At 43.4% G+C, this 12399-nt stretch overlaps 1 protein-coding gene across 1 annotated transcript in view; it reads right to left on the bottom strand.

Moving 5' to 3' along the window:
* The window catches only part of CDH23 (cadherin-related 23), a 409549-nt gene that overhangs the window by 149540 nt on the left and 247610 nt on the right, over positions 1-12399 (bottom strand). The window contains exon 15 of the mRNA XM_010852241.1: positions 7307-7371. Coding sequence (XP_010850543.1) covers positions 7307-7371 — 65 coding nt within the window. The remainder of the gene's footprint in view (positions 1-7306; positions 7372-12399) is intronic.

Genomic DNA, 12399 nt, shown 5'->3' with positions numbered 1-12399 from the left:
AAAAAAAAAAAAAAGAGGGCTTCCGTGGTGGCTCAGTGATAAAGAATCTGCCTGCAATGCAGGAGACCTGGGTTTAATCCCTGGGTTGGGAAGATCCCCTGGAGAACGGCATGGCAACCCACTCCAGTATTCTTGCCTGGAGAATTCCCATGGATGGAGGAGCCTGGCTGGCTATAGTCCGTAGGGTTGCAAAGAGTCAGACATGATTGAAGCGACTTTAGCAGCATTAAAAAAGATACTTTACATCCAAAGTAATGTAGAAGCCACAACACACTGGTAGTAGGGGTGCTTTCATGATGTAACTAAATCCCATACCTACTGGGCAGGTGACTCACAAACTGGAAAACAATTATATTGCATAAAATAATTATACTCCCACAAGAGTGAGAGTCCTGAGCACCACACCAGGCTTCCCAACCTGGAGGTACGGCATCAGGAGGAGCTCTCAGAGCAGTTGGCTTTCAAGGCCATGGGGCTTGAGTACAGGAGTTCCATGGGACAAGGGGAAACAGAGACTCCACTCTCGGAGGGTGCACACAAAGTTTCCTGTGCACTGGGACCCTGGACAAAGAAGCCTGGGCCGGACCTACTTGGGGGTCTTGGAGGATCTCCTGGAGAGGTGGAGGTCGGCTCTGGCTCACAGTGGAGGCAAGGACACCAGAGGTAGAAGCCTCAGGGAATATTCATTGGCATGAACTCTCCTGAAAGTCACCATTTTGGCACGAAGACCTAGCCCTACCTATCTAACAGCCTGCAGGCTCCAGTGCTGGGACACCTCAGGTCAAACAACCAACAGGATGGGAACACAGCCCAATTCATCAGCAGACAGGCTGCCTAAAGCCATCCTGATCCCACAGCCACCTCTAAACACGGTCTTTCACATGGTCCTGCCCATCAGAGGGACGACACTCAGCTATACCAACCAGTGGGCAGGCACCAGTCTTTCCCACCAGGAAGCCTCCACAAGCCTCTGGACCAACCTCACCCACAAGGGGCAGACACCAGCAGCAAAAGAAGCTTACAATCCTGCAGCCTGAAGAAAAAGGTCACAAACAGAGAAAGTTAGACAAAATGAGATGGCAGAGGAACATGTTCCATATGAAAGAACAAGACAAAACTCCGGAACACCAACTAAGTAAAGTAGAGATAGGCAATCTTTCTGAAACAGAATTCAGAATAATGATACCAAAGATGATCCCCAAGACCTTGGAAAAAGAATGGAAGCAAAGAGCCAGAAGACACAAGATATGCTTAAGAAAGACCTAGAAGTACTAAAGAACAGAGTTGAACAATACAGTAACTGGAATGAAAAATACACTAGAAAGAATCAATAGGAAAATAAATGAGGCAGAAGAACAATAATAGAGCTGTAAGATAGAGTGACGGAAATCACTGCAGTAGAAGAGAATAAAGAAAAAAGAAAGAAAAGAAATGAGGACAGTTTCAGAGACCTCAGGGACAACATTAAACACACCAACATTTGGATTTTAGGGGTCCCAGACAGAGAGAGAGAAAGGGCTGAGAAAATATTTGAAGAGATTATAGCCAAAAACTTCCCTAACATGGGAAAGGAAACACTCACATTCAGGACTTGCAGAGTTCCATATAGGATAAGACCAAGGAGGGACACGTCAAGACACATAGTAATTAAACTGACAAAAAGTAAAGACAGAGAAAAAATACTAAAAGTAGCCAGAGGAAAAAAAAATTATAAGGGAATACCCATTAGATTATCAGCTGATTTTTCAGCAGAAACTCTGCAGGCCAGAAGGGAGTGGCATGATATAGTTAAAATGATGAGAGGGATAAATCTACAACTAAGAATACTCTACCCAGTAAGGCTTTCATTCATATTTAATGGATAAATCAAAAGCTTTACAGATAAGCAAAAGCTAAAAGAATTCAGCACCACAAAACCAGCTATTTGACAAATTCTAACGGAACCTCTCTGGGTGGAGAAGAAAAGGCCATAATTAGAGACAAGAAAATTATAAATGTGAAAAGCTCAGCAGTAGAGACAAACACAGAGCAAAAGTAGGGAATCACCCACAGACAAGCATGGTATTGAAACCAGCGAGCTCGAGAAGACAAGAGGACAAATGTAGGACACTGGGAACGCATTTGAAATTAAGAGACCAGAAACTTTAAACACTCTTGTTTATACATAGATTGCTGCATCAAAACCTCACAGTAAGCGCAAACCAAAAACCCACAATAGAAAGATCTACAACACACAAAAGAAAGTAATCCAAACACGAAACTAAGGATAGTCATCAAATCACAAAAGAGAACAAATGAGGAAGGGAACAAAAAAACCTACAGAAACAAATCCCAAACAATCAACAAAATGGCAATGAGAACGTAATTATCAAAGATTACCTTAAATGTTAATTGACTAAATGTTCCAACCCAAAGACGTAGACTAGCTGAATGGATACTAAAAACAGACCCATATATATGCTATCTTGGAGGAGGAAATGGCAACCCACTCCAGAATTCTGGCCTGGAGAATCCCATGGACACATTAGCCTGGTGGGCTATGGTCCATGGGGTCACAACAGCTGGAAATGACTGAAGCAACTTGGCATGCACACATGCTCTCTAAAAGAGGCCCACTTCAGATCTAGGAACAGAGACAGACTAAAACTGGAAGGATGGAGAAAGGTATTCCATGCAAATGAAAATCAAAAGACAGCTAGAGTAGCAATACTGACATCAGACAAAAGAGACTTTAAAATGAAGACTGCTATAACAGACAAAGAAGGACACTACATAACGATCAAGGGATTAATTCAAGAAGAAGATATAACAATGGTAAATATATATGCACCCAGCATAGGAGAACCTCAGTATATAAGCCAAATGCTAACGGCCGTAAGAGAGGAAATCGACAGAAACACAATAATGGTGGGGACTTTAACACTCCACTTACATCAGTGGACGGGTCAACCAGACAGAAAATCAATAAGGGGACAAACATAGACCTTAAATGACACAGTTGACTACATGCATTTATTTGATATTTATAGAAAATTCCATCCAAGTGAGCAGAATACATTTTCTTCTCAAGTGCACATTGGAACATTCTCTAGGATAGATCCCAGGCTGGGCCACAAAGAAAGCCTCACTAAATTTAAGAAAGGTAAAAACATATCAAGCATCTTTTTAGACCACAATGCTATGAGATTAGTAATCAACTACAGAAAAAAAAAAAAAAAAAAAACCCTGTAAAAACACAAACACGTGGAGGCTAAACAATATGTTAGTAAACAACCGATGGATCACTGAAGACATTAAAGAGAAAATTTTCAAAAATACCTAGAGACTGACAACAAAAACACGATTCAAAACCAATGGGATGCAGCAAAAACAGTTCTAAGAGACAAGTTTGTGGCAATACACTCTCACCTCAAGAAACAAGACAAATCTCAAATAAACAACCCAACCTTACACCTAAAGCAACTAGAGAGAGAACAAACAAAACCCAAAGTGAGAAGGAAAGAAATCATAAAGATCAGAGCAGAAATATAAAAAATATAGAGACAAAGAAAATAATAGAAAAGAACAATGAAACCAAAATCTGGTTTTCTGGAAAGATAAACAAAACAAAACTGATAAACCTTTAGCCAGACTCATCAAAAAAAAAGGGAGAGAGCTCAAATCAATAAAATCATAAATGAAAGGAAGTTACAACTGACACCACAGAAATGCAAAGGATCATAAGACAGCACATCAAGCAACTACATGCCAATAAAATGGACAACCCAGAAGACATGGACAAATTCTTAGAAAGGTACTATCTCCCAAAACTGAACCAGGAAGAAATAGAAAATACGAACAGACGAATCACAAGTATTGAAATTGAAACTGATTTAAAAATGTTCAGCAAACAAAAGTCCAGGAACAGATGTCTTCACAGGCAAATTTTATCAAGCATTTAGAGAAGAGTTAACCACTTATCCTTCTGAAACTATCCTGAAAAACTGCAGAGGAAGGACAACTCCCAAGCTCATTCCATGAAGCCACCACCACCCTGATCCCAAAGCCACAAAAAGATATCAAAAAAGGGAAAATTACAGCCAGATATAACTGAAGAACAACACGGATTCAAAAATCTTCAAGAAAATACTAGCAAACTGAATCCAACACTACATTAAAAGGATTATACACCATGATCAAATGGGAGTTATGTCTACAGATGCTAGGACTTTTCAGTATCTGCAAATCAATCAGTGTGATACGCCACATTAACAAACTGAAGAATAAATAAAAATCTTATAATCATCTCAATATACACAGAAAAAGCTTTTGATAAAATTCAACAATCATCTATGATAAAACTCTCCAGAAAGTGGGCTGAGAGGGCACTGACTGCAACATAATAAAGGCCATATATGACAAACCCACAGCTAACATCGTACTCACTGGTGAAAAGCTGAAAGCATTTCCTCTAAGATTAGGAAAAGACAAGGACGTCCACTCTCCTAACTCTTATTCAACAGTTTTTGAAGTCCTAGCCACAGCAATCAGAGAACAAGAAGAAATAAAAGGAATCCAAACTGGAAAAGAAGCAAAACTGTCACTCTTTGCAGATGATGTGATAATAAAAGATTCCACCAGAAAACTTTTAGAGCTCATCAGTGAATTTGGCAAAGTTGCAGGACATAAAATTAATACAGAGAAATCTATATACTAGATTAATACAGAGAAATCTATACAGTAGTACATTTCTATACACTAACAACAAAAGATCAGAAAGAAAAACTAAGGAAACAATCTCATTTACTATCAGATCAAAATGGATAAAATAGGAATAAACCTACTAAAGAAGCAAAAGATCTGTACTCTAAAAACTATAAGATGCTGATGAAAAAAATCAAAGATGACACAAACAGAGGGAAAGATATATCACATTCTTGTATTTGGAGAATTAATTTTGACTATCCTATACAAGGCAATCTACAAATTCAATGCAATCCCTATCAAATTACCAATGCTTTTTCCCCCCACAAAACTAGAACAAAAATGTTTTAAAGTTGTATGGTGACACAAAAGACCCCGAATAACCAAAGTAATCCTGAGAAAGTAAAATGGAGCTGCAGGAATCAGCTTCCTTGACTTCAGACTCTTCTACAAAACTACAGTAATCAAAAGAGTATGGTATTGGCACAAAATCAGAAATATAGATCAATGGAACAGGCTAGAAAGTCTGGAAATAAATTCATGCACCAATGGTCAATTAATCTGTGACAAAGTATGCAAAAATATACAACAGAGAAAAGACAGTCTCTTCAACAATGGTTCTTGGAAAACTGGATATTAATTGTAAAAGAATGAATTTAGAACATTCTCTAATATTGCATGCAAAAATAAATTCAAAATGGATTAAAGACCTAAATGTAAGGTTGGACACTATAAAACTCTAAGAAGAGAATGTAGGCAGAATACTCTTTGATACATAGCATAGCAACGTTTTTGGATCCACATTACAGTAATGAAAATAAAAACAGAAATAAACAAATGGAATCTAATTAAACTTACGAGCTTTTGCACAGTAAAGGAAACTGTAAACAAAACGAAAAGACAACCCACAGAACGGGGGAAAATATTTGCAAAGGAAGTGACTGACAAGGGATCAATTGCCAAAATCTACAAACAGCTCATGTAGCTCAATTAAAAAAAAACAACAAAACCTCAAACCACCCAATTAAAAAATGGGCAGATCTAAATAGACCTTTTTCCAAAGAGGACATACAGACGGCCAAACAGCACATGAAAAGATGCTCAACACCACTAATTATTAGAGAAATGCAAATCAAAACCACAGTGAGGTATCACCTCACAGCAGTCAGCATGGCTATCATCGAAAAGTCTATAAACAATGCTGGAGAGGGTGTGGAGAAAATAAAACCTTTGTTGGTGGGAAGGTAAGTTGGTACAACTATTATGGAGAATAGAATGCATGTTCCTTAAAAAACTAAAAATTGAGCTAACATATGATCCGGCAATCCTACTTCTGGCTACATATCCAGAGAAACCATAATTCAAAAGATACACACACCTCAATGTTCACTGCAGAACTATTTACAATAGCCAAGACATAGAAGCAACCTCAAAGTCCCCTGATAGAGGAATGGATAAAGAAGATGCGGTACACATATACAATGGAATGCTATTCAGCCATAACAGAGACCGCAATAATGCCATCTGCGGCAGGACTTAAAGATTATCTACGTAAAGTAAGTCAGAGAAAGACAAATATCATGTGATATCACTTACATATGGAATATAAAGATGATACAAATAAACTTATTTACAAAATAGAAACAGACTCACTGACTTCAAAAACATACTCGTGGTAACCAAAGGGGAAAGGTAGAGGAAAGGATAAATTAGGTGTTTGGGATTAACACATACAAACCACTGTATGTAAAATCAGCAAGGACCTATTGCATAGCACAAGGAACTCTACTCAATATTCTATGATAACCTATACGGGAAAGGAATCTGACAAAGAATGGGTATATGTATTTGTATAACTGAATCACTCCACTGTACATCTGAATCTAACACATTGTAAATCAACTACGTATGTGTTAGTTGCTCAGTCATGTCCGACTCTTTGTGACCCCATGGACTGTAACCCGCCAGGTTCTTCTGTCCGTGGGATTCTCCAGGCAAGAATACTGGAGTGGGGTGCCATTTCCTTCTCCAGGAGATCTTCCCAACCAACGAACTGGGTCTACAGCATTGCAGGCAGACTCTTTACCATCTGAACCAACAGGGAAGCTCATCAACTATACCCCAATATAAGATGAAAATTAAATTAAAACAAAGTATTGAAGACTTAAAAAAAAAATGTGTGTACAATTGCACTCTAAGATTTTTAGAAACTAAAGCAAAAGGGAAAATCTGTTATTTGATTTTCATTTTTCAACAACAGAAGGAAAGGAGAGGAAAAAGTTTGTTAAAATGGTTATTTTTCTCCATTGGCTTAAATGTCCTCCTTGCAAAATAAAGATATTAGGCAAATTATAAAAAAAAAAAAAAGAAAGTAAAAGAAAAAAGCTTCTTCATTCCCCAAACTAAAATCTATTTTTGGGGGTCAGAGAAACTATGCCCCAGAGAGTTTTGGGGATGTGAAGAACACTGTATCACAACCAGGGTCAAACCAGCATCAGTGCCCATGAGTTCTGACTCCCAGCCCAGTTCCCTGGCCACAGGGGCACAGCTCTTCTGGGTACAAGAAGTGTCCTGGGCCAGGTGAGTGGCAGCGGGCCACTGTGGGGGGTTGGGGGGTGCTCACCGGTCAGGGTCATCACTGAAGAAGTAGTTGACCTCCCCAAAGGTGCCCACATCATTGTCTGTTGCCTGAAACGGTAAGAACAAGAAGACATTACTGCCTGAGCCAACTGAGGCTCCAGTGTCACCAGGAAATGTCCACAGTGAATCCACGCTTCCCCCATACGGTTCCCCAGGCTCAGGCAGAATTTTCTAGAGCCATGTGGTTTAATAAGGTTTTCAGCATCACAAATGGAGATTTAATACTGGAGTGCACAGTTCCAAAGGATTGGTCTTCTCCCTAGATTCGTAACTTTGGGAAACCACCCTTCTGGACTCATGTCAGACATTCTCTGCAGATGCTCACAGGGCTTGGACCTGTGGAGAGAGACCCTGGACCAGAGGCGTGGGGTCACAACTTGTAGGTTAGCAAAATATCTCAGAAGTGATGGTGGGTTCAACCATCTGGTGGCTTCCTTCAGTGACTCTCCTCCAGCCACTCAAACCTCCAAAGCAGATGTGCTACCCAGAGGGGGAGGCCCTGTGGGGAGATTTCTGGTGTTCCCCCTTCTTTAACCCTGGGAATTAATCCACTGCATGCATGGGGCAGACTGTTATCTGGTTGGCAACCTCTTCTGCTGGAAGCAGTCTGCTGCCCAACCCCCCAGCCATCTTCTTTGGCATCTGTCTCTGCTCGAACAAGTGGTCTGAGTAGGGCCTGCTCTGCCCATGACCTCAGGGAGTGGTCCTTGACCACAGCTGGGGCCTGTGGTCAGAATCCTTCCCTGGGATTCTTATTGCTGCTGGGGATAAGAACTGTCCTCTGGGGTAGTGAAGCTGGAACGATGGTGAACTGGGAGCTGCTGGATGTGAGAGAGGATGAAAAGAAGGGCTGGTCCTGGTAATTCTAGAGTCCTGAACCTGACACCCCTTCCCACCTCAGTTTGGTTTGTGAGCCCAAGAAGATCTGTCTTATCCAGGCTGGTCCAAGTTGATTTCTGTCGCTGACAGTCAAAAGAGATTCGAGGGAGAGTGACATGCCTTAATGCCTAATGATGATGGCAATAATGGTGACCACTGCCAGCCTACACTGTTATCAAACACTTTGTATTGTCAAGGGCCACCCATGTTTATTATTACTCATTTTATCCTCACAACTGTCACAGCATGAGGAAAAAGATACACATTTCTATCCATCACACAGATTATAAAACAGGCCCAGACCACAGTGAGGTCCAGTGTAACCTTGCCACCACTCTAGGTCATCAGGAGGTTCAAGCATAGATGGGCAGTAGCTGGGATTCCCTACTCTGAGTCCAGGGTTCCTCTCTTTAGGCCACCCGACCCTCACCATCCCCTCCCTTCTCAGGACGATGGTAGTTACAATGGAGGTCTGGCTTTTGTGGTTGGGATTTCTGGGCTTCTGCATCGCCCCTGGTGTGGTTACATCCACAGTACAGACGAAGTGACACCATTCAAGTGTTTATTCAGCAGTTCCTTAGTAAACATGTGCTCCATACCAGGCACTGTGACCTCTGCTCCCTCCCAGGCCACGGCCCTAGAGCCGGGCAAACTGCTTCCCGACACCAGCACCAGGAGAGAAAGGCCTTGGGCTGACCTTGGGGTCATCTGTTTTTCACTCATAGCATCTTGATAAGATCACAGTTGGATAAAGGTTCTGTTGCTAAAAATTTGTTTCAATATATTTTATTGAATATATCAACTGAATATATTCAGTACATTTATTTTTTAGTTCTGAGGTGTAATTAATGAAAATTATTTTATAACTTCATTACACATAAGTTATGATAATATGTGATAGTGTGAAAGTGTTAGTCACTCAATCATGTCTGACTCTTTGCGATCCCATGGATTATAGCCTTCCAGGCTCCTCTGCCCATGGAATCCTTCAGGCAAGAATACTGGAGTGGGTAGCCATTCCCTTCTCCAGGGGATCTTCCTGACCCAGGGATCAAACCCAAGTTTCCTGCATTGCAGGCAGATCCTTTACCATCTGAGCCATCAGGGAAGCCCTGATATTACATTGAGGTATAACCAACAATGGAAAGGATTCCCGTTATTGAGTTAATTAACTACCTATAACCTTACAGATTTCCCTTTCTTCCCCCTGTTTGGTGAGAACACTTAAATTCTACTCTCTCAGCAAATTTCAATTGTACAACACACTGTTATCTACTACAGCCACCACGTTATACATTAGATCCTCAGACCCTACTCATCTTAAAACTGAACATTTGTACCCATTTATCAGTATCTCCCTATTTCTCTCTCACTCAATACCTTGGTACTAAATATTTTTTTGAGATTCCTTTTACAATTCTTAGGTTCTGTGAAATCTGTTACTTCTGTGTGCTTTATGATAAACCTGAATTTTCAAAAAAAATGCTCATTTGTGTTCAGTATGTTCAGTTCAGGAAGGTAGAGAAGTAAACGATATATTTCTATTCCAAATGATTTAAATGGAAAAAAATGTGTTTATACTCAAAGGGTTAAAATCTTAGTTTTCCAGAAGGCTTGGTTACCCAGAAGGAAGCCATCTCCAGGGGCTGTGGGCAGCCTGCTTTGTAGGATGGCCTTCTGTATCCAATTTCCACGTAATATCGCCACTGTGCTCAGCAGACTCTGGGCCTCTGTCCTCCCGCTGCCCTGGCCAGGCTCTGAGCACATCCCAGGTTCTCAGGGCATGCAGGGCAAATAAGTGGAAACATAAATGCCAAGCCACGCAACCCACCCTCCAACCCAAGACTGACTCCCGGGCAGACCCTCCCCTGTGCCTGAGACACTCGACAATTCCTTAACCAGCTCCTCGAGCTTGTCATGCGTTTCATCTTCATAACGACTCTGTGTTGCTGCTGTTCAGTCGCTCGGTTGAGTCTGACTCTTTGCAGCCCCGCTGGCTGCAACACGCTTGGTAGGTGCTGTCATTAGCACTACCCCCAGTTTACAGGTGGGGAAACTGAGGCACAGAAAGGGTAAACAGCTTATTTGAGGCTTCTCAGCTCAAAAAGTAGCAGAGTTAGGATCTGAACCCAGAATCAGCTTGCCACACCCTTCACCTCAATGTGTTCTTGCTTCTAAACCAAGAAGAGAACCTGTTCTCAGACGGAGAGGTGCCTGGTTATTCCAGGAGAGAGAAGAACACAACCCCTCATCATAAGCCCACCTATCATCTCACCTTTCAGGGGCCAGAGAAGTGGGGGAGGTGCCCATAAGCCCCTCCGGTTCCACCAGCAATCAACCACATGTATGGTATTACAGACTACAATAACTGTAGCCTGGTCTGGGGAGGAGGCGATCAGATGCCATCAAGCCCTTTGGCGAGCAGTCAGTGTAATGTAGAGACCCCACTTCCAGGTCAGCGTTAATAGCTGAGGTCATTATGTGACCAAAGAGCAATCCCCTGGGGCCTCAGCATTCTCATTTATCAAAGAAAAGGGTCTTGGGAAGCAAGAGGGGCAGAGCCGCGTCTGCCGGGCTCACCTCCTAGCCTAGATGGTGCCAGCACCCAGCAAGTGCTTCACAAATGCTTGGAAAATGAGTGAATCAATTCTAGCAAGAAGGGAGTGGTGAAGAGATGGGGGCAAAGGCGAGAAGAGAGGATTCTAAGGAAAATGGAGGGGCAAAGAGGACAGGGAAAAGGAGGGGCGAGGCCCAGAGGCGCAGAGGGGGTCAGCAGAGTGGGCGTTTCCTGCCCCTGAAGGTCACATCAGGACCCTGGGGAGAAGCCCTTCACATGGGTGTGTCCTATGGAACTGCACTTGGCCTGCTAGAGTGGGGAGGGCCCCTGAGGTCCCCCATCCAGTCCCCTTCACGGTGAGGCTCAGGGAAATTAGGTGATGAGCCCCTGGGGATAAGACGGGACTGTCTTCTGTCTCTAGGCCGACACTGGCCTCTACCACCCCTCCGAGTTCCCACTCCCTCCCCGAGTGGGCTGAGCACAGCCTGGTTCCCACGGTGACCTCCTTCCCGGGGGGCCTCTTGCTGCCTGCCCAGGCCGCCGATGCTGACCAGGGAAGATTTGTGAGTCCTTTACTGCCACCGTCTAATGACCGTATGAAATATGTATGCCTGGTGAAGAGGAGAGGGAGAACTTTCATTTTTCAAGTGCATGAAGCAGAATAATATGAAGACGAAAAGCTGCTTCTGTGCGCCTGCCAGGGTGGGGGCAGCCGGGACTGACACAGAGGGAGGGCCTGGCTGGGGTGCTCGGGCCAGGGCCAGGCTGTAGTGCGGCCAGTCAGGGGCCCTGTGCCCAGGACAAGGCAGCCAACTGGACCCACTAGGCAGCCCTGCGGGAGACCCTCCTTTACAGTCATCCTTAGCCGTGCAGTCCGGCCTCATCTCAGCTGGACCACGTGCAGCTCTGGGACCTGACATGTCCTCCGGCTCCCCAAGGTTGGGTCAGGCCTCCACCCTGCCAGAGACAGCCTGACTACACAGAGGGATGAAGCTGTGCCAGGGTGGGGTTGTGGCTCAGGAAAGCTCGGCTCTCCGTCATCTGTAGCTACACCTGCATTCACATACACACCACACAGGTTAAGGTGTACTATACACTTAACTCAAAAAAGATTTTGAGCCCTGTGCCAGGCAGGCACACCAGGGGATACAGAAATAAGGTACAGACTTGTCTGTCAAGGGGAGGGAACAGGGCACACACAGGCAGATTTCAGGAATGGCAGACTGTTCCCAACGGCACATGTTTCAATGTGCCAAAGTCCAAAGTCCCAACGGCAGATTGTTTCATTCTGACCACATCTATAAATGGTAGGTGCTTAAATAGCCCTCGGATCCTGTCTTTAACAGACAAGGAAAGAGACAGGATGATAAGGAACTTGCCCGAGATGTCACAGCTGCTAAGCAACAGAGCTCGCTTCCGAATCCCTGTGCTGAAAACCATTTAGCACCTTGTGGGACAGGCCCTGGGAGCTCCATCCTGTGGAGGCCAGGGAGCAGCTCAGTTCTGCCTGCTCTGCTACCCGCCTGCAACCTGGCCCATGCAGGCAGGGCTCTGTCCCACCCACTTACTGCTGGTTACCATACTTTTCACAACAACCTCCTTCCCAGACCTTGCTTTGTGCCTGAGCAACGGAAAGATCA

The sequence above is a fragment of the Bison bison genome, unplaced genomic scaffold, assembly GCF_000754665.1.
Source record: "Bison bison bison isolate TAMUID 2011002044 unplaced genomic scaffold, Bison_UMD1.0 scf7180017864309, whole genome shotgun sequence".
NCBI classification, from domain to species: Eukaryota; Metazoa; Chordata; class Mammalia; order Artiodactyla; family Bovidae; genus Bison; species Bison bison.
Note: the sequence above shows the minus strand (reverse complement) of the source record. Positions and strands in the feature narration are given on the sequence as shown.